The following is a 19,030-nucleotide window of genomic DNA, read 5'->3' as shown; positions in this document are numbered from 1 at the left end:
GGACAAAATATCAAGGACTTCTTGGCATGGACCAAATACCTTCATGGACGTTTTGGACAGGACCAAATGTCTGCTAATTATAATGTCATGGACCATGTTGTGGAGAGAGGATGATGTGTTTTTTAAGGTCACAGTCATTTATTGGCTATACCTGCCATACATTTACACCAAACCATCTGGAATCTATGAATCTATTTCATCAAACTCTTCAAAGGAAATTTCATAGATTTATCCTTCCCCACATGAAGAAGGATGCTTTATTTGCTTGTCTAAAAAGTATCATACCTCATCTTCCAAATAGTAACTTCTTTCCAGAGTGTAAGGAAGCAGTAAATTCAGTTGATCACATGTATGTCACTCACTCTCTTGAAAGTTTCACTTCTGAATTTTTATTTGGTATTTTGTCCAGATTATTAATTAATTGACTGTGTCTTTACATGACAATTTTCCTGAATCCTTTTCCCTTTTACATTAGGTATTTCTTAAGGGATGATATCCAAGATAGGATAATGTTCAAGGTATAGTAATGATACCATAATCTCAATGTTATGTTTCTTTTTGTTGATAATGGCTTTTTTGTGACAGTGTCCAGGATTCTAGTAGTCTTTCTGGTTACAGTTAATGGAACCCTCACTAATTAATGGCACAGCAGGCCTTCTCACATCAACCAGAATAACTCTTTTTCCTGTATTCACCATCTCAATTGGTGTCACTGTGATCCACTGGTCACTCAGCTAGAAACCTGTCCTTTAATCTAGACTGTCTTCTCTATTTCCCAACTGTTATATCTAATTAACCATGGCATCTTTCCAATTTTATTTTCTATATAGGTAGGGTGTCCCAAAATATGTATACACATACTTTGGATAATTATAAAGGCAGTGTTTATTAAAATGCATTTCATTTTCAAAATTGAGCTATCAGCTATTAAAGTGTGTATACATGTTTTTGGGACACCCTGTAGTTTGATTCAGACCTTTGGGTCTCATCTAGCTGTAGTTCCTTTTAAAGAGTCAGTCTCGGTACCATCTCCTCTGGGTTAGGTGTCTCTCCTGGTCCTTACTCTGCCTGGTCCTATCCTTTATCCTTCTGTGATCCCCCTTATCACTTGGTGAACTCCTTGAAGGAAGGAACTGGGTGGGACTTATTTACTGTTTTTTCTTTAGTCCCTGACTTAGTGTCTGGTATATATAAGGTGCTGAATAATTGATTGTTGACTGCATGATTGAATGAATAAAACTTTCTTCAGCTCTCTCAATGCCTGTTTTATATACCATACAGAGACAGAATAATTATCCAAAGGTAATTATGTTAAATATGTCATCATTTTGCTTCAAAGTATTTCATGGAATTCTAGTGTTTGTTTTTGTTTATGTTTTAGTGTTATTTTTTTGTGTGTGTGTGTATATATGGGTGTATATGTGTGTCTTAAAGAGGGATAATAATTTTCAAAAATTTGTCTTTAAGTGTGACTTTTCTTATCACTTTGTTTTAAATACCTAAGTAATTAAGCGCATTTCCTTCATTGTCAATCAAACCTGGATTTAGATTCTAGTTTCCTACTTGGGCCATGCTTAACTACTCCTTGCTGAGTTAGTTTTACTTCAAAGCAGTTATAATAGGAACCTTATGCAGTTGCTTTATGTATGCATGTACATGTAGAAAATGCTAGATGAGATATAGTAGAAAGACATAACGTGAGCCAAGAAATGAAGGTATTACTCTGAGGATGTGACACTTAGCTGTCCCCTTTGTTGCTTTGCCCATATCCCTCTGCCTGCTGAGTTCACCTAAAACTGTGGGTGCAGTTTCTAACCTACCAGTAACTTTCCAGCCCAAGTGCTATATCTCTTCTTCTGGCTGAGAGTACAAATAAGTGTAGGCTGGGAAAGATGGGGAGTTAACCACCCCCAGCAGCAACCTTCAATCAATAGGGAATGGGAGATGATGGACAGTGTCCCAATCCTAACCGCCAATGAAATGATCCTACGGCATGTTTTCCCTACTGTTTCTCAGAGTCTCCAAGGGGAGACCTGGCTATAGTGGCAGCACAGCCAATAATGTACCTACGGCTGGTTTCTCTCATCTCATGTTTCCCACTTTCTTTAGAAAATGCTTCCAAGGAATGATCTGCCCCTAAGTCCTTCTGTCAGGGTTGGTATTTGGGGTAACCGAAGCTTAAAGAATATGGAAGCCACGATTGACTGAGAGATCATAACAGTCAGAAGAGACATCATGTAAAAGTACTAGAGCCAAGAGCTAAGGGTGGAAGTTTCAAGGGACTAAAAGATGTTCTGGATGCCTGGCTGGAGCAATGAAGGGAAAATTGTGAGGTAGCAGGGCCCAGTTAGTGCTGGGCTTTAGAACCGTTTTCACTACTTTGGCATTATTGCGGGGACAGTGGGGTTCTAGACTGAAAGAGACATATGAAAGATATGAAGTAGGGGAGTGATATACTAGATATTATGGAGAATGAATTGTAGGAGAATTAAAGTCAAGACACCTGTGATGAAGTTACTACAATAATAGTCACCAGCACTTGGGGAAGGAGTCAGTAGTATCTGGAGAGAAATGGGCAGATTTCACAACTATTGAGAGGCTAGCATCTTTCTAAATTGTCATTGCTATTTCTTATCAGTGTGAAGCAGTCATGGTGATAACTAAGGTGAACTGACCATTAAACAGGGGAGCATTTCAGTCATTGATGTTGCTCTTCAAATTTTCTTTGAGGACTTATTTGCTTTTTAAAAAAAGTCTTTACCTTATGGATTTGTATATCTCAACCTTGTTCTAAAAGAATTGAAATATTTGTGGTGGTAAAGAAACTCTGGTTCATCCTTGGTGGTAATTGATAGAGATTATTACTGATTATATATTTAAACCAAACTCTTGTTGTGGAAGTGAGAAGGACAAAGGGCTGCAATTTTACTAATTTGCTCGTGATCATTGAAATAAATTAGAATGATGGAAAACAAGATAGTGTAGCAAGTGCCTTTATGAAATTATTGCTGACATATTCTTTGAGATATATGATTTTGCTATTGAAGCTTTTATTTTAGAGTTATTAGTAACCACTCATTTCAGTTACTGCAGTGAAAATGAATTTTCTTGTTACGTTAGTCAGCAAAAAATAAAAATGATGATAAACCCGTTCTGAAGATGCAGCTTTCATTAAAAAGGAAAGAAAACCTAATTGAAAGTCACTGTAAATTTTGAATGATTAATTTCATGCCAAATAAGTTATTAAAAATCTCTGATGGATATAAAAAAGCAATCATTTGCAAAATTGGAAGGAGCTAAATTAAATCTAGATATACTTCTCTATTTTTTTTAATTTGTGCATTGGGAGAGATAATATAGAAACTGTTGAATTTTAACACAATAGCCTTTTGCTATAGATAGTTTGTAAATGCTATTAGGCTCTAAACCAACTAATTAATTTTCCTCTGGATGTTTTTATAACAGTGGATAATTTTTGTTATAATTTACTATTTTTCTTTTGTGTTTTTTTCTAATAATACATCTAGTTCAGATTATTTCAAGCATTCAAATAATATAAGGTTTTTTTTGTTTCTTTGTTTTGCTGTGTTGTCTTATATTTTGTTTTTGTTATTATATATGATATATTATATGTATTTATTATATATGAAGTATGTAATATATAAATAAAATATATAATATTAAAATATATATATATATATGTATGTTTGTATGTATATATAACTCAAGCTTCAGTCCCCTTATTAGAAAACAGAGAGACAAAATTTATAAACTTTCTTCCTAAGTCTCCCCAAATTTTCTCTATACAAAGGAAAAGTATAACCAGCATTTTTTATTCTTCATCTGTTTTCAAAAATAGACATAATATGCTGAACCTGGAGAGTTCATTATATCTAAAAAATAAAAAAGTCTGCAGGTCTCAGTCTATAGGTGCAGATATCTTGTTCCATGAGACTGCCTTGCATTATGAGATGAACAGAAAACAAATTGAATGCATAATTATGTAAAGGAAAATCTTTCTATTTTTTTTCAATATAACTTGATAGATAATGAAGACTCTTTTGGAGATGACTAATGTAACCAAAAAGGACCCCAGAATAAATTGTTCATCATGATGCGTGAACTGATTTGCAATGGACATGTAAAAGGCACTGGGGATGTTAGAGAGAATAGCTTGATTTAGAGTTGGAACTTTGAGATTCCCTTTGTAAGCAAAGAACAGACCAACAGACTATAACAGCCCAACTTTATTCTTTTCACACATTTCAAACATGTAATTACCAGGGGAAAAAGTCCTTTTTTATCATCTGGGATTCTGGTTTTAAAAGTCAACTACAATAATAGCGGTGTAAAGTAGAAACATCAATTTTTTAAGTGGAAGGCTTTTCATATTGCATTTACTATTATGTGCATTATTGATTTTCTTTTCTGGTGTTGTTCCTTGCAGAGAGTGAATTTGTCTTTCGATTTTCCATTTTATGGCCATTTTCTACGTGAAATCACTGTGGCAACGGGGGGTAAGTGGTTTTCTACCCATTCACCCTAAATAATCTACAGTTTTACTATAGTTATTATTTTTAATTCACTCCATATTTCAAGAGGGACATTTATTGGGAAAACCATTGTCTTCTATCACAAAGTCATGGGTATAAATAAAACCTAAGAAAGACTAGTATAGTTATTGGAAAAACTTTTCAGAAAAAAAAAATCGTTATAATAACTTTCAACTTAGATTCATCACCTTTGCTTTCCACTTGAGCTTTAATTTGTTTTTGATAGTATGGTAAGACTGCACTAATGGGACTAAAGTAGAAAGAAAAGGTGCTTAAAGAAACTGTTGAGGCATTTTCTTTTCATGTATACAGCTGACATGTATATTAGCTTTAATTATTTGTTTCTTTCCTTTAATGTCACCTGTATTGAAAAGTGTATGGTGTGTGTGTGTGTGTGTGTGTGTGTGTGTGTGTGTGTGTGTGTGTGTGTTTAATCCTAGCTGGATATTTTTATTGATTTTAGAGAGAGAGGATGGGGGAGAGAGAAAGAGAGAGAAACATTGATGTGAGGGAGAAACATAGATCGGTTGCCTCCCTGACCAGGGATCAAATGCACAACCTAGGTATGTGCCCTGACAGGGAATTGAAAAGCCCAACCAATTGAGCACCCAGCCAGGGTGACTGACAACTAATTTGAGAGCTTTAAAAATAAACACCGACATTCAGTTTGAATCCTTTTAGTTTTATTTTTTTCCACAAACTTTGGAGATTAGTTTAAAGATTAGCAATGCCCTAGAAAGGCAATTATCATTCTTTATAGTATAACACAGAAGTCAGAAATATTTTAATCTTTGAATATTACTGGCAGAGATAAGCAAAAATGCCAAAGAATATCCCTGCAGACCTAACACGGAGTCGTAGAGAAAGCAGAATGAGAGAAAAACATAAAAATGGAAGAGTAAGCAAAGAAGCAATGAAATCAGTAGATGTGATGATAAGACTGTAGAGCATCCGTGCCTAAAGCACCATAGGACAGAGTCCTTCTCTGTCACAGCGTTTCATTATTGCTCTTTTGGATGTGAACCATGTTGATTACTCTTCCCATATTTTAATATAACACTTAGGAGATCTATAGGGTTATGAAAAAGATAGATAATCAGAAATCTTGATGATTAAATAAAAGTTTTTGAGCATCTACTCTGAGCAATGGTAAATATAGCTACTCTGCCTTAGGAATGTACAGCCCAGTGGACTATGAGACAAGTGGAAGCTGACTATGGGGAGTTCCTTAGAAAATACACATGATGAAATAAAGGTTTTCAGGAATGATAAAGCTCAAACATCTGTGAGAATTCTTTAAGACTTTATAGAAAAAATATTGTTTAAGGTATTTCTTGAAGGGTATCACAGTTGTTATGGTTGTGCAGGGAAATAATGGATTCCCAGGAAGATTATCTCGAGTAAATATTCAGAAGAGGAAATGGATACGGTATATTTTTTTATTGTAAATAATTGAGTGTGAGTGAAACTGGGGGTATGTTTACAAAAAGTGTGGTCTATTAAGATGAAAAAAAGTGTGGTCTATTAAGATGTTGGGACAGTTTTACATAATGTCTCAAGGGTCAATTTGAGTCATTAGTCTTTAATTAGGTAAGCAATCAACTTTAGATAAACCTAGACATTTGTGTAATGCCTTAAAGCAGTGATTTTCAACATTTTTCATCTTATGGCCCACATAAACTAATTACTAAAATGCTGCAGCATACCGAAAAATATATTAGATATTTTGCCAAGCTGATAAAAAAAAAAGTATAATTTAATTCATTCACACCAGACGGCTATTGTTGTGTTGACTATTATCTTTTTTTATTTTTATTTGACAATTTAAGGGAAAAGAGATCAGTGCCCCTGACTAAATAGACAGGTATTGCATGTTTTAAAAATTCTGGAGGCATATCAGTTGAAAATCGCTGCCTTAAAGTATAAAATAATACCAGAATTAGTACATATAGCAAAGTTATCATTCAGAATGGAAGGTCAGATAAAGAGCTTCACAGATAAGAAAAAGCTAAAGGAGTTCATCACCATCAAACCAGTATTATATGAAATGCTGAAAGGTATTCTTTAAGAAGAGGAAGAAGAAAAAAAGTAAAGATAAAAATTATGAACAACAAATACATATCTATCAACAAGTGAACCTAAAAATCAAGTGAATTAAAAATCTGAGGAACAGAATAAACTGGTGAATATAGTAGAATCAGGGGCATAGAAAGGGAGTGGACTGATAATTCTCAGGGGGAAAGGGGTATGGGGGTTGCAGGGAAGAGACTGGACAAAAGTCATACACCTAGGGATGAGGACAGTGTGGGGGAGGTAAGGGCAGAGGGTGGAGTGGGAACTGGGTGGAGGGGAGCTATGGGGGGGAAAAGGAGAAACAATTGTAATAATCTGAACAATAAAGATTTATTAAATTAAAAAAATAAATAAATAAGCAAAAAAAATAAATAAACTTATCTAGCAAAGAACCAGCCTCCAAGAAAAAAAGAAAAAAAGGAAAAAAAAAAGAAAGAAAAAGGAAAAAAACATTGCAGTGATTGTGTAACAAATATCGAGAGTTTTGGTGATTCTGGGGCTTCAAACCAAGGGAGAGAAATGATGCTATGAACAAAAAATTACAAACTCAAGCAGAAGAGCTAGTTTTAGGAGAAAAGTAAGGGCTTCACTTTTAAAACTATTAAATTTTGTGGAAAAAGACTATGTATAAGTAAAATTTACACAAAGACTGCCTTTTTTAGCTCAATTTCAATTTCTCAAATTGTTTTATTTTCAAAACTCATGAAGGTGTTTCAGCCAATATAAAGTAAGACTTTCCTTAACTGTTGGTAGGAAAAACAACAACAAATAGATGGCTGTATTATTCTTATTGCTCTAAGTCTCATTTTCCTTTGAAAAGATTCTCAAAATAAGTAAAAAATATGGTGTCTTGAATAATCTCTCACTTCATTGAGGAAAATACTAATGTAAAGAAACTCTTCTTTCTCTATATAAAATGTGGTAGCATGGAAGTTGCCTGTATAAATCCATACCCTTTTTGTAGAGGCAGAGGCAAGATACTTAAGACATTGAGCTGGGTTTCTTCAGAATGAAACCAGAATCTCTTGCACTTCTCATTGATTATTCATTCAATCAATATTGATTGAGCCCCTATTATGTGAAAGGGCACAGTATATGATACATCAATGTATGCAGAGAAGAATAAATTATGGTTTCTGTTCAGGAGCTTAGAATCTAAGGAGAAAAGGAGCACATGACTAATTGATAAGAGAAGGCTGACTTTCAGTGCTGAAGGAGCAGGAGGTTACTTATTCTTTTATTTTTATTTTTTATTAGATTTCAGAGAGAGGAAGTGAGAGGGAGAATTCGAAACATCAATGAGAGAGAAACATTGATCAGCTGCCTCCTGCATGCCCTCTACTGGGGATTAAGCCCCAACCCAGGCATTGCCCTGACCAGGAATTGCATTATGACCTCCTGGTGCATGGGCCGATGCTCAACCAACTGAGCCACATGAGCTGGGCTCATCCTTTGGACCAATCAAGTACAGTTTGATGAAAAGGCTAACATTAAATATTGGCCTCATTGGCATTTTAGTAGGCAAAGAGGCAGGTAGAAAAGAGGTGGATAGAGAAGGGACATTTCAGACAAGGGGATGCTGAGCTATGTGACAGCACTGAGATCATAGTGAGCAGATTGGAAGTTCCATCAAGTAAATCTGCATGTTTTGAATGGAGAATTGGAGTAAGAGACTACTGAAGGGAAGAGGGGTGTGAAGAACTTGAACGTTAGAAATTTGGGTAATATCCAGCAAGCATTGGATTTCTTTGAGAAAAGAACAGATCCAGCCTGCTCTGGCAGTGGAGAGCAGGGTAATGTGTGGGGTGAAGACAAAGAGAACACTAGCACCAGGTTTTTCAGTACTTCTGTATATAGAGTGCCTGAACTGGGATGTGTGCAATGAAGAAGGGAAAGGAACCATTGCAAGACACATCATTTGAGTTTAATCACTGTAGTCGCAATGATTTCTAGCCAAAAAGATCCAGTGACTAAAAGCTTAGAATACTTAAAAGAGGACTTGTGAACCACAGACTTTTGATGGATCTCTTCTGTGACTGACTAGGTACTATCAGCAGATAGACCTGCCCAATAAAGGCTTATCACCTTACAAATCTTAAAAATGTTAACTGCGAAAGGCTTGGCAGAAATATAGAAACCACAGTCAGGTTAATATAAAGTTTACTGCAGGCCATTCCAAATAGATTGTAGACTTAGATTTTTAAGTAGGAACACATAGGTTTCTATGAAACTAAAATGAATAGACATATTCTCCACTTTGTCTACAAATTCTTCTTGAACTTGTTTTAACATTGGATTTGGGGGAAAGAAAGTAAAACTGGATATTTTAAACTACAATTTTCTTCATTCCTACCTTGCTGTTTTCCCTTTTCCCATGCCTCCCTTAAAATATTTCCTCCCGCCCTCATCTCTCTTTCTCTCCTTCTCTTACTCTCCCCTCCTTCATAGACACAAATTTATTTAAAACGGAAATGAACTTGAAGATAATGTCTTGTGTTATTGCTAGGATCAGTAACATTTCAAAACAGAAAATAGTTTAAAAATACAGATATATACATAATTCACTATGACCCATCTTTTTATTATGAATGAACAAATTTTCACTTAAAATGTAAATAAAAAATAAGTATCTGGTCATTTATCTATAAACCACAAAAATGAACCTTTGCTTATTAAGCACTTTAATTTTGTTTCAAAAGATTTAATCATCCACACAATAATGCACAAAATGAATTGGAAGTACCATCCTATTTTCTGGTTCACTGGTAGCACAATCTGAATGCATTGATTTATCTCTCTATTTAAAAAATACTTTAGAATATAAATATTCCAAGTATTAAAAAAGCTAGTCTTCTATGCATTGTATAAAAGTATTTTCATTAATGGCATCAATAGTTAGTATTATTTGCATATCACACAGCTTTTTGTTTTCTTCCTATACCAATACTTTTATTGGTTCTATTTTATTATTAGGCTGCTAAGGTTATCTTTCAAATGCTTCAAAAAGTAGATTTAAGTTTGAAGATTTGATTTTTAATTCCTGCAACCATCACTAGTAATGATATTTTTCATGAGTCCATCATGGGTACACACAACTATGGTGAGAAAAAAGGGTGGGGTGCAGTGGGTAAATGCTGCTTTAGATAACGGGAAGAGAAGAGGTGAAGTCATCCAGATAATTCTGGCACCAAGATTTAAGTATGTAGATGGATGCTGATTCTTCATTAAAATAGTGTGTGGAATTGCAGGCAGTTGTACAGGAAATTAGGAATAAAAAATTATATGAATTAAAAAGATAATGATGAACATGTATTGCTTACATTGATTGTATAAAGGATTTTCCCTCCCTTTCTTCCTACACAAATTCCTAGTTGGAGATTTAATAAGAAAAGCATTTAGAATTAGATCTATTTTATTTTGCTACATGGTAATTAATAAAATATAGGATATTCATTAAGTAATCAGTTTTTAATATCTGAAAAGTTAATACATGAAATTAAAAAACAATAAACAGGCAAAAATAAAATATAAATCTCCCTTTCTCCCCTGTCTACTAGTTCTCTAGCCCCCTCCCAAGAAAAACAACTATTACTCTTTGAGCTATGTTTTGTTTTGTTTGTTTTTTAATTCAAATTTGGACTAATTTTCTATAACTGGTCAAAATAATTATTTTTTCCCCTTTAAATTCCCAATAAGAGAGGTTAAAAAGTAGAACATATTATCTTGATTGTTTTTTTAAGGAAGTATATTATCAAATATTTCAGTTCTTTTTTGTTTAAACTATCAAATAGTAATATTTTACTTTTAGTTCCAAATAATATTCCAGAATTATAGAGGAACTTGATTATAAATAGTTATAAAGGCTTTTAAGAGCAGTAGAGAGCTATTACTCATATGATCAATTTATAAATATCAACCTCCATTGTCTTTCAAGTATGTAATCTTTATAACAAAACTTGATGTATGCATTAACTTTCTGAATGTAGTGAAAAAGTGAATGGAGTAATTTTGTCTTTTTTATTATATCAACACAGAGAAGAGATTATGGTTATCTGGTTATTTGATGCATGAAGGGAAGGTACTGAAGGAATACATGCTGGACAAAAATCAATCCATTCCAATTTGGTTCACTAATTTCAAGTAACAAACTCAGGTCTCAAGGACTCCTGGGCAGAGAGATAAATTGTGTGATGTCTGCTATGTGATATCTAAATGATTCTCTGTGATTTACCTCTGAAAACCAGATAGTTCTTCTGAGCTTTCTCCTTGATAATTTACTCTAGTGTCTAGTATCCTGCAATATATTCAGCAGACTCAACAACATTACTACATTTCTTTTTCTGGTGGCTTTATGAATTGCACATTTACAAGCCCTTTTGTTTCTACTATGTATCAACAAGGCGTTTTTCATTAGGACTGGCTTTTGTGGATGGGGGTGAACTGTCTGTCATTCAAGATTAGAACAGCAGGAGACTCAGAGAGGGGCCACCCAGGAGCTAGACTTGAGTCAGTAGGCATAAACAAGAAAAATACCAGAGGTAGAAATATGGGTAGAACGAAGGAGGACACTTAACAGAAAAACAAACAACAGGACTTTTGGTATGCGGTGCATACTTCTTGATTAGGGACAGGAGTCTGGGAAGGCTAATCAGCGGAGATGTGGGTCTGGGTAAAAAGTAAATTTTCCCCTGAGGCTCATCCTATTCCATTGTCATAGCAGCTACAGAGGAATCTACTTGTCAGTAGTGTTTGGACATTCACTTAGGAAAATTTGCTTCAGGAAAGCACCATTTATACTCTTGTGGATCCAGGCGTTATTTGAAACATTGGGAACAAGTATTTTTGCTTGCATTCTTCCTTAGTGACTGCATTAATAGTTCAGATAAATAACAATATTGCACAGATGCTCAAGTACATCACCCAAATGAATATGAAGGGAGCCTCGGTTACCATTTAATTAATAAAGTAACAACATACAGCAGATGCTCTAACACCTCCAATCCTGGAAAAATACAAAAAAACAAAACACTAAACAATGCAGGTCTGACTCTATATCCTGCCATTTCAGGAATGAGTTCAAAAGAGCTCCCTCAATCCTTGCTGAGGCCAGCAACTGAAATTCATTTTCTTGGAGAAGCACTCTGGCGTCTAGGTTAAGATAACACAATTTTGATTCAGAATGTGTGGGTCCATAAGTCAAGCCAGTCATAACTGTGTGATTGTTAGAATATTACTTAAACTCTCTTGTCTCAGTTTCCCAATCTGTAATATAGCATAATAAAAGTACCTTGATAATTAGATTTTTGTCAAATAATACATGTTGTAAACTATTTAATAGAAAATGCTACAGAAATAGCATATATTATTATTACTATACTAGAGGCCCGGTGCATGGATTCGTGTACTGGTGGGGGGCATGGCCTGCGGGGATCATTTCACTGTGGGAGCGCCATTCATCCCAGTCAGCTGAGCAGTGCTCCCACTGTGGGAGTGCACTCACCATCAGGGGGCAGCTCCTGCATTGAGTGTCTGCCCCCTGGTGGTCAGTGCGCATCATAGTGACTGGTTAACCAGTCGTTCTGGTTGTTCCGCCATTCAGTCACTGGGCTTTTATATATATAGATTTTTTTGTATGTTGGTGTTCTCCTTTATTCCTTTTCAAAATACTTTCTCTGTAAAGGTGGGCTTGCTTGTTAGTTTGTATATTATTTTCTTTGATGGCGTTATGCACAGCACAGAAGGTGTTTAGGACTTAACTCACCATAATTTCTAACCGCTTCTGTTAAAGGCTCATCCATTCATGACTGGTAGACATAGTAAGTAGTCCATAGAGGATCTCAGATGTCCTCTTGATCAGCATGGGATATGTCTGTCATCTCTAAGTGTGGTGCAGAATCTCCACTAAAGACCACACAATGTGACATTCTGTGAATCTATGTCCAAAAGTCTTAGAAAAGTCAGCAATTTTGTAACACATGGTAGAATAATTTTGTAGTTTCTCTAATTGTGATATCTTTGGTCATAACTGGGTAACAGGCATTAGTATAATCAACAGGCCACATATATCACTTGCTTCTTATCCTATCATTTGTATAACAAGGACATTAAGAACAAGTCATCCAAAGCATAAAGTTAGTTATGAGTAAAATGATAAGGATAGAAGATGCACATTCTCTCAGTAGCATCAGGCTGCCCTTCATAAAATTGAGATTCACTTAACTGCTAATAATCCAGTTTGGGAATATGTTAAAGACCCACTCTGAATGTAAATTAAATATTTGCCCAGTTATATTTATGTGTGATGTTTTGCCTTTGAATTAGGAGGCAGGTATCCTTATGTGTACATATTATTTCAATTCTACCTTTATTTTCAGGATTTTTCCCCATTTAAAAAACTATGTCACAGAAAACCAGTAGGTACAATGTCAAAATAGCTCAAAATTATGTTCTCAGTTCAGCTGATAAGCTCTGGAGCTGAGACACAATATAAAAAAAAAAAAAAAAAACAACCCAAAACATTTTGTTGACTATTTCTAATGGGGTTATGACAGGTTTAGATGACCTTGTTGATCTGACTAGCCTGAAGACCACAGAGAGACTTTCATTTAATTTGCTTGAATTATTGTTCAAATGAGGATTTTTTCTGCTAAAGGCAAAAAAGAAGGGGAAAGTGCCTTTAGTTGTTTTATTATCAATTTTCACAGCTTTAAAAACAAAGCACCCTTTCTGTTAATAGCTTGCAGAGAAAATTCACAGCATTTACAGACTAATCCAGAAAAAAAAGAAATTAAGAGAATATAGAACAATTAAATTTTGCAAAACAAATGTGTGATAGTGAAAACTTTTATTTTTTAATTGCAGTAAAATATGCATAGCATAAAATGTATGACGTACAGATTTACTGTTTATGAAGTTTTAGTCATTGAGCTCAGCTCGGAATAAAATTTTCCCTTGAGAAGTGGCAATCTCGTTAGGTAACCTATAAATCAATCCGAGTGACTGAGACACCCTGCAGAAGCTGGGCACATGGCTCTTCTCAGTGAAGGCACAGAGTCGGGGACTGAGCGGGCCAGATGCCGTGAAGTCCAGACCGCAGGATTCCTCAAAATGGACAGCTACTAGTGTACAGGACAGCAGACAGCTGTTGGCCACCTTCAGTAAATACACTATTGGACAGATGGAAAAACTGGTCTAATGGGATAGTCCACAAATACTCCAATCTAGCATTTGGTCAAGACTATGGAGAATGAAGAACTTCAGGACCCGCTACTGAAGTTGCTCTGTAGGCAATGGTAGAGATAAGGAACTACATTAGCTCTGGGTCTGTAAAACTATCTCTTTTGAGAAATCTGTGACTTTTTAATATTGCCCAAGTGAATTCCTAATTTCAGAGTATTCCTTGTCCACTAAATAACTGTGTTCTATATACATACAGAAAATACACGTTTCTTGCTTTTTCTATACACGTAGAGATGACACACCTCCCTGGTCAAGGACAGAAGCATGCATTTATTTCTCCTCTGGAGGCACTGCTTGTTCACACAAGGGTCCTACAGCATTTCTCCTGTAGCTTGGCACCATTAGTGCCAGGTTCCCACCTATGGGGGGATAGGAGGAAGCTGCTATTCCATTCAGTTTTGAAAATCTTATTTTATAGACTGAACTGTAACTGTATTTAACATTCCATGCTTAGCAGGTGGCTGCCACTGAACTGATAAAAGGTTAGAATGAATAACAGGATCTACCTCAGAATTACCTGGAGCGTTTTCTTTAAACGTGAAGATCTGGGCCCTGCACCAGACCTCCTTACACTGGCTGGTCTAGAATTTCTATTGGGGAGGGAGGCAAGGACTCAGTGATCTGGTTAAAAGATGAAGGGAAGGGAAGGATGAACCCACTTAAGGGTCCTTGCAGTGAGTTTGCATTAACATGCACACTGTTTTTGCCTAGGGTCTCCTTTATTTCAATAAAAATGACAACATTTTCTAATGGTTCATCTTTCTGAAGGCATGTAAGAGTTGTGATTTTACTTCTTATTATCTTATTTAGGGAGACATGAGAAAAGTGATGTGGATAGTGGAGACTAAAAGCCCCAGCCACCTCTAGGCACCACCATCCCTCTTCAATTAGAAATATTCTGGCAACAAGATTCGAGAATCTGATTTTCAAAAATTCCCCAGGCTATGCTTGGTAAAGGGACAAAACACATTCTAAGAAAAAGAGTGCCTTTATATAACATCTGGTCAGTGGAGGCTCTGTAGTAAAAATGAACTTATAAAAATCTTTCTACTTACACATGTTACACATGGAGAAAGCAATTAGAGGTTTTAGGCAGAAATTCAACTACAGCTGCCTATAAACCATAAAAGGAAAAAAAAAAAAGTCACTGCTCATCCCTAGACAGCTGACCTAATTACTTTCTTGTATTAGTCTGCTTGACAGGTCAAGATTTAGACTACGTGCACCGGGTTGTTCTTACAAGGCTCAATGTCACCTCTGTTTTGTGTCTGTCTCCCAGAGTTTTTCACTGGGGACATGTATTTGTTTTCATTTTGTTGTAGTTTGGCAGTATTTAAAGATAGCTTGTGCCTGATGTCTTTCATTAACTTTTCCTCAAATCTATGCTCTATACTATAATATAGCTTATCCCCCCATACCCTGTTCCTTTTTATGTTTCCTTTAAAGATTACTCTTTTTTTAAAATTTTATTAAATATATTGGAATGACATTGGTTAATAAAATTATATAGACTTTGAGTGTACAGTTCTGTGATACATCATCTGTATAGTGCATTGTGTGTTTACCACCCAAAGTCAAATCTCCTTTCATCATCATATATATGCCCCTCTTTGCCCTTTAGTACCTCTCCCCCAAACCCTCCCTTTCCTTCTGGTAATCACCTTACAGTTATCTGTGTCCATGAGATTTTGTTTGTTTGCTAGTCTTGTTTCATTTGTAGCTTTCAGTCTTATATCCCACATATGAGTGAATCATATGGTTCTTGACTTTTTCCATCTGACTTATTTCATTTAGTATCATTTCTCGAGATTCATCCATTTTGTCGCAAATGGCATTATTTCATCTTTTCTTATGGCTGAGTAGTATTCCATTATTTACTCATAAAGGTTTATATATATACACACACTGAGTGGCCAGATTATTATGATCTCTGAACGCATAATAATCTGGCCACTCAGTGTATATGCTATATAATAAAAGGCTAATATGCAAATTGTCCCCTCGACCAGGACTTCGACCAGAAGACAGGCCGGCCAACCACCCATGTCCCCTCCCTCTGGCCAGGCTGACCAGACTGCACCCATGCACGAATTCATGCACCGGGCCTCTAATATATATACACTGAGTGGCCAGATTATTATGACCACCCCATCAGTACTTCGTTGGGCCACCTTTTGCCTTCAGTACTGTGGCGATTCTTCTTGGCATTGACTCCATGAGATGTTGAAAGGTGATGCGAGGAATCTGACACCATGCCTGATGAATAGCACTGTCCAGTTCTGTGAAATTTGATGGTTGTGGAACCAGTTGCCTGATGGCTCTTTTAACTTTGTCCCACAAATGCTCAATTGGATTGAGATCTGGTGACTGTGGGGGCCACCTAAGCAAGGTAAAGTCTCCCTCATGTTCTTGAAACCACTGCTGCACAATACGAGCACCGTGGCATGGTGCATTGTCTTGTTGGAAGAAGCCATCTCCATTGGGATACTCCATCAACATGATAGGATGAACTTGATCAGCAATGATGCTTAGGTATGTTGTGCTATTCAGACATTGTTCCACATGAATTAAAGGGCCCAAATCATGCCAGGAGAACATGCCCCAAAACATATCACTGCCCCCATCAGTTTGAAGGGTTGTACTTATGCATGTGGGGTGCATGCTTTCATGTTGTTTCCGTGAAATTCTCACTCTGCCATCTGCATGATGCAACTGGAAACGTGATTCATCAGACCACATGACTTTTTTCCAATGTTCGACTGTCCAATCCTTGTGTTCCTGTGCGAAATGGAGACGTTTTATCTTGGTAACTGCAGACAGCAAAGGTGTTCGAACAGGCCTTCGGCTTCCATATCCCATATGATGCAGTGTATGGCTAATTTGCCTACAAACGTCAGGTGGTCATAATGATCTGGCCACTCAGTGTATACTCTTATGTCCATTGCAGCATTATTCACCATAGCCAAGACATGAAAACAATCAAATTGTGTTTTTTTAAGTGAGTCTGAATATACTTTCTAGTATTTCCCCAATGCTCACCATAGATTGACAGTGTCCTCTCAGCTTGTTTGAAATGTAAATTTTGGGGTAGCCTTTTCAAATTAACATTATAGGCATATGCTATGTGAATGAGATCTCAAAGGGGGCATAAATTTTTTTTTTTAATTTTCCCCTTCATGAGTAGGATTTAAGCCCTAGCTGGTTTGGCTCAGTAGATAGAGCATCGGCCTGCGAACTGAAGGGTCCTGGGTTCGATTCCGGTCAAAGGCATATGCCCAGGTTTCGGGCTCGATCCGCAGTGGAGGACGTGCAAAAGGCAGCCAATCAATGATTCCCTGTCATCATTGATGTTTCTATCTCTCTCTCTCTCTCTCTCCCTTCCTCTCTGAAATCAATAACAATATTTTTTTAAAAAAAGAGTAGGATTCAATAAGACAGTATCTGTCACAACCATCTCATTCAAATGATCCATTCTTAGAATGAATAACATTTGTGGTAGCTCCTTCAAAAATCAAGCCTGCATCATACCACAACAGTTAACTTCAGAGAAGTGGCATAAATGGCAGCCTGAGTAACTGCTATAACTTACACTCGGCTTATATTAAAATAAATGTCTTTTCTAAAATTAAAGTCTTCTGTGTGAGACTCTTTTGTATCTTAAATGTAAGACAAAGGATGTATAAAAAATGATTTTTTTCAAATTTTAAAGAATAAATAATAAATAAGAAGGAGCTTTCACAGTGCATTGTGTGTTTAACCCAGTTTGGAAAGGCAGAATTAAGAATAAAAATGTCAAAAATACCATTATGGAGGCCTTGATTTTATGATATCAATGCAGTTTAGGTTGTTAGTTAAAGCGCACGTGGCCCATTATTTCCTGTAGGAGTAAAGTTTGCTTCCTCTAGACCTATAAGGGCCTGCACAGACCCAGAATTTTAAATGGGAACCACATTTAGGTTTGTAGACTCCACCCAAATGCCCATGTTTTGGCTTGAAGAGGTCTTCATATGTGCTGTTCAGCTTGAAGATATTGAGTATCTATCTGCAACTCAGAGAATATTGAAGATAATTCACTAACACTGGACACTTTGGATGGAAATGTGTAGCTTATTGAACAACTTAAGGTTTTGAAGTTGTGCTGGTCATTTTCATATAGCAAAGTACAATTCATTATGCTCATTCCATTTGCCTTGCACTGCAAGTATCTTCAAGCCAATAAATACCAATGATGCTCAGTGAGGTATTTGTTTGTTGAACTACATACGCAAAATACGGAGTGATCTTACAGCCCCTGGGAACTTCTAACCTTAAGTGATTTTTCTTCCACCAGTAGATGAAGTTTAAGCATTTTGACCTTGACATTTGGCAGTTGGACACACTATTCTGATGAAGAGACACTTGGTAGTAATGAAAAAATAATTTCTTAATCTAATGAAGGAGATCATTTAAAACCAGGGGCAATATATTTACAGTTTTGTTTAAAAAGAAAAACAAGCCCTAACCAGTTTGGCTCAATGGATAGAGCGTTGGCCTGCGGACTCGAGGGTCCCAGGTTCGATTCCAGTCAAGGGCATGTACCTTGGTTGCGGGCACATCCCCAGTAGGGGGTGTGCAGGAGGCAGCTGACTGATGTTTCTTTCTCATCAATGTTTCTAACTCTCTATCCCTCTCCTTTCCTCTCTGTAAAAAATTAATAAAATATATATTTACAAAAAAAAAAAAAGAAAAACAAATAGGCTGCATTTAGGAGTCATGGTTCTGTTAGTGGACTATGGCATTTATTTCATTAAAATCTTTTTATTAATGATTTCCCTGCTTCTTCTGACATCCTAGAAATGTTCCCGTGTTTTAATCAAGCATATGCTGGTTGTGGTATTTGGTCACACCACCTTCCTGTGCCTTAACTTGAATACTAATGAAATACATTTTAGCTTGTATAGAATACAATAAATAAATATATAAATTCTCATAATATCAGCTTTAAGAATAACTGTACCCTTTTTCCCATAAAATCAAAATTATCTAAACAGCAATGGGTCAAAAAGTGAAAATTTAAATACTTTATGGTACTAGGGACTGAGGTGGCCTGGAGGTATTTCAAATACACTTTAACTCTGTTTCTCACAAGTGGTTCTAAGTGTAGATTAAGGATTTTCCCTAATGCT

The 19,030-nt window shown here is 36.1% G+C and overlaps 1 protein-coding gene across 1 annotated transcript in view; it reads left to right on the top strand.

Annotated features, from left to right (window-relative positions):
* Positions 1-19,030, top strand: part of PLXDC2 (plexin domain containing 2) — a 247,352-nt gene that overhangs the window by 50,254 nt on the left and 178,068 nt on the right. The window contains exon 4 of the mRNA XM_054724795.1: positions 4,448-4,517. Coding sequence (XP_054580770.1) covers positions 4,448-4,517 — 70 coding nt within the window. The remainder of the gene's footprint in view (positions 1-4,447; positions 4,518-19,030) is intronic.

Source organism: Eptesicus fuscus, chromosome 2, assembly GCF_027574615.1.
Source record: "Eptesicus fuscus isolate TK198812 chromosome 2, DD_ASM_mEF_20220401, whole genome shotgun sequence".
In the NCBI taxonomy this organism is placed as follows: domain Eukaryota; kingdom Metazoa; phylum Chordata; class Mammalia; order Chiroptera; family Vespertilionidae; genus Eptesicus; species Eptesicus fuscus.
This window is presented reverse-complemented; position numbering and strand designations above follow the sequence as displayed.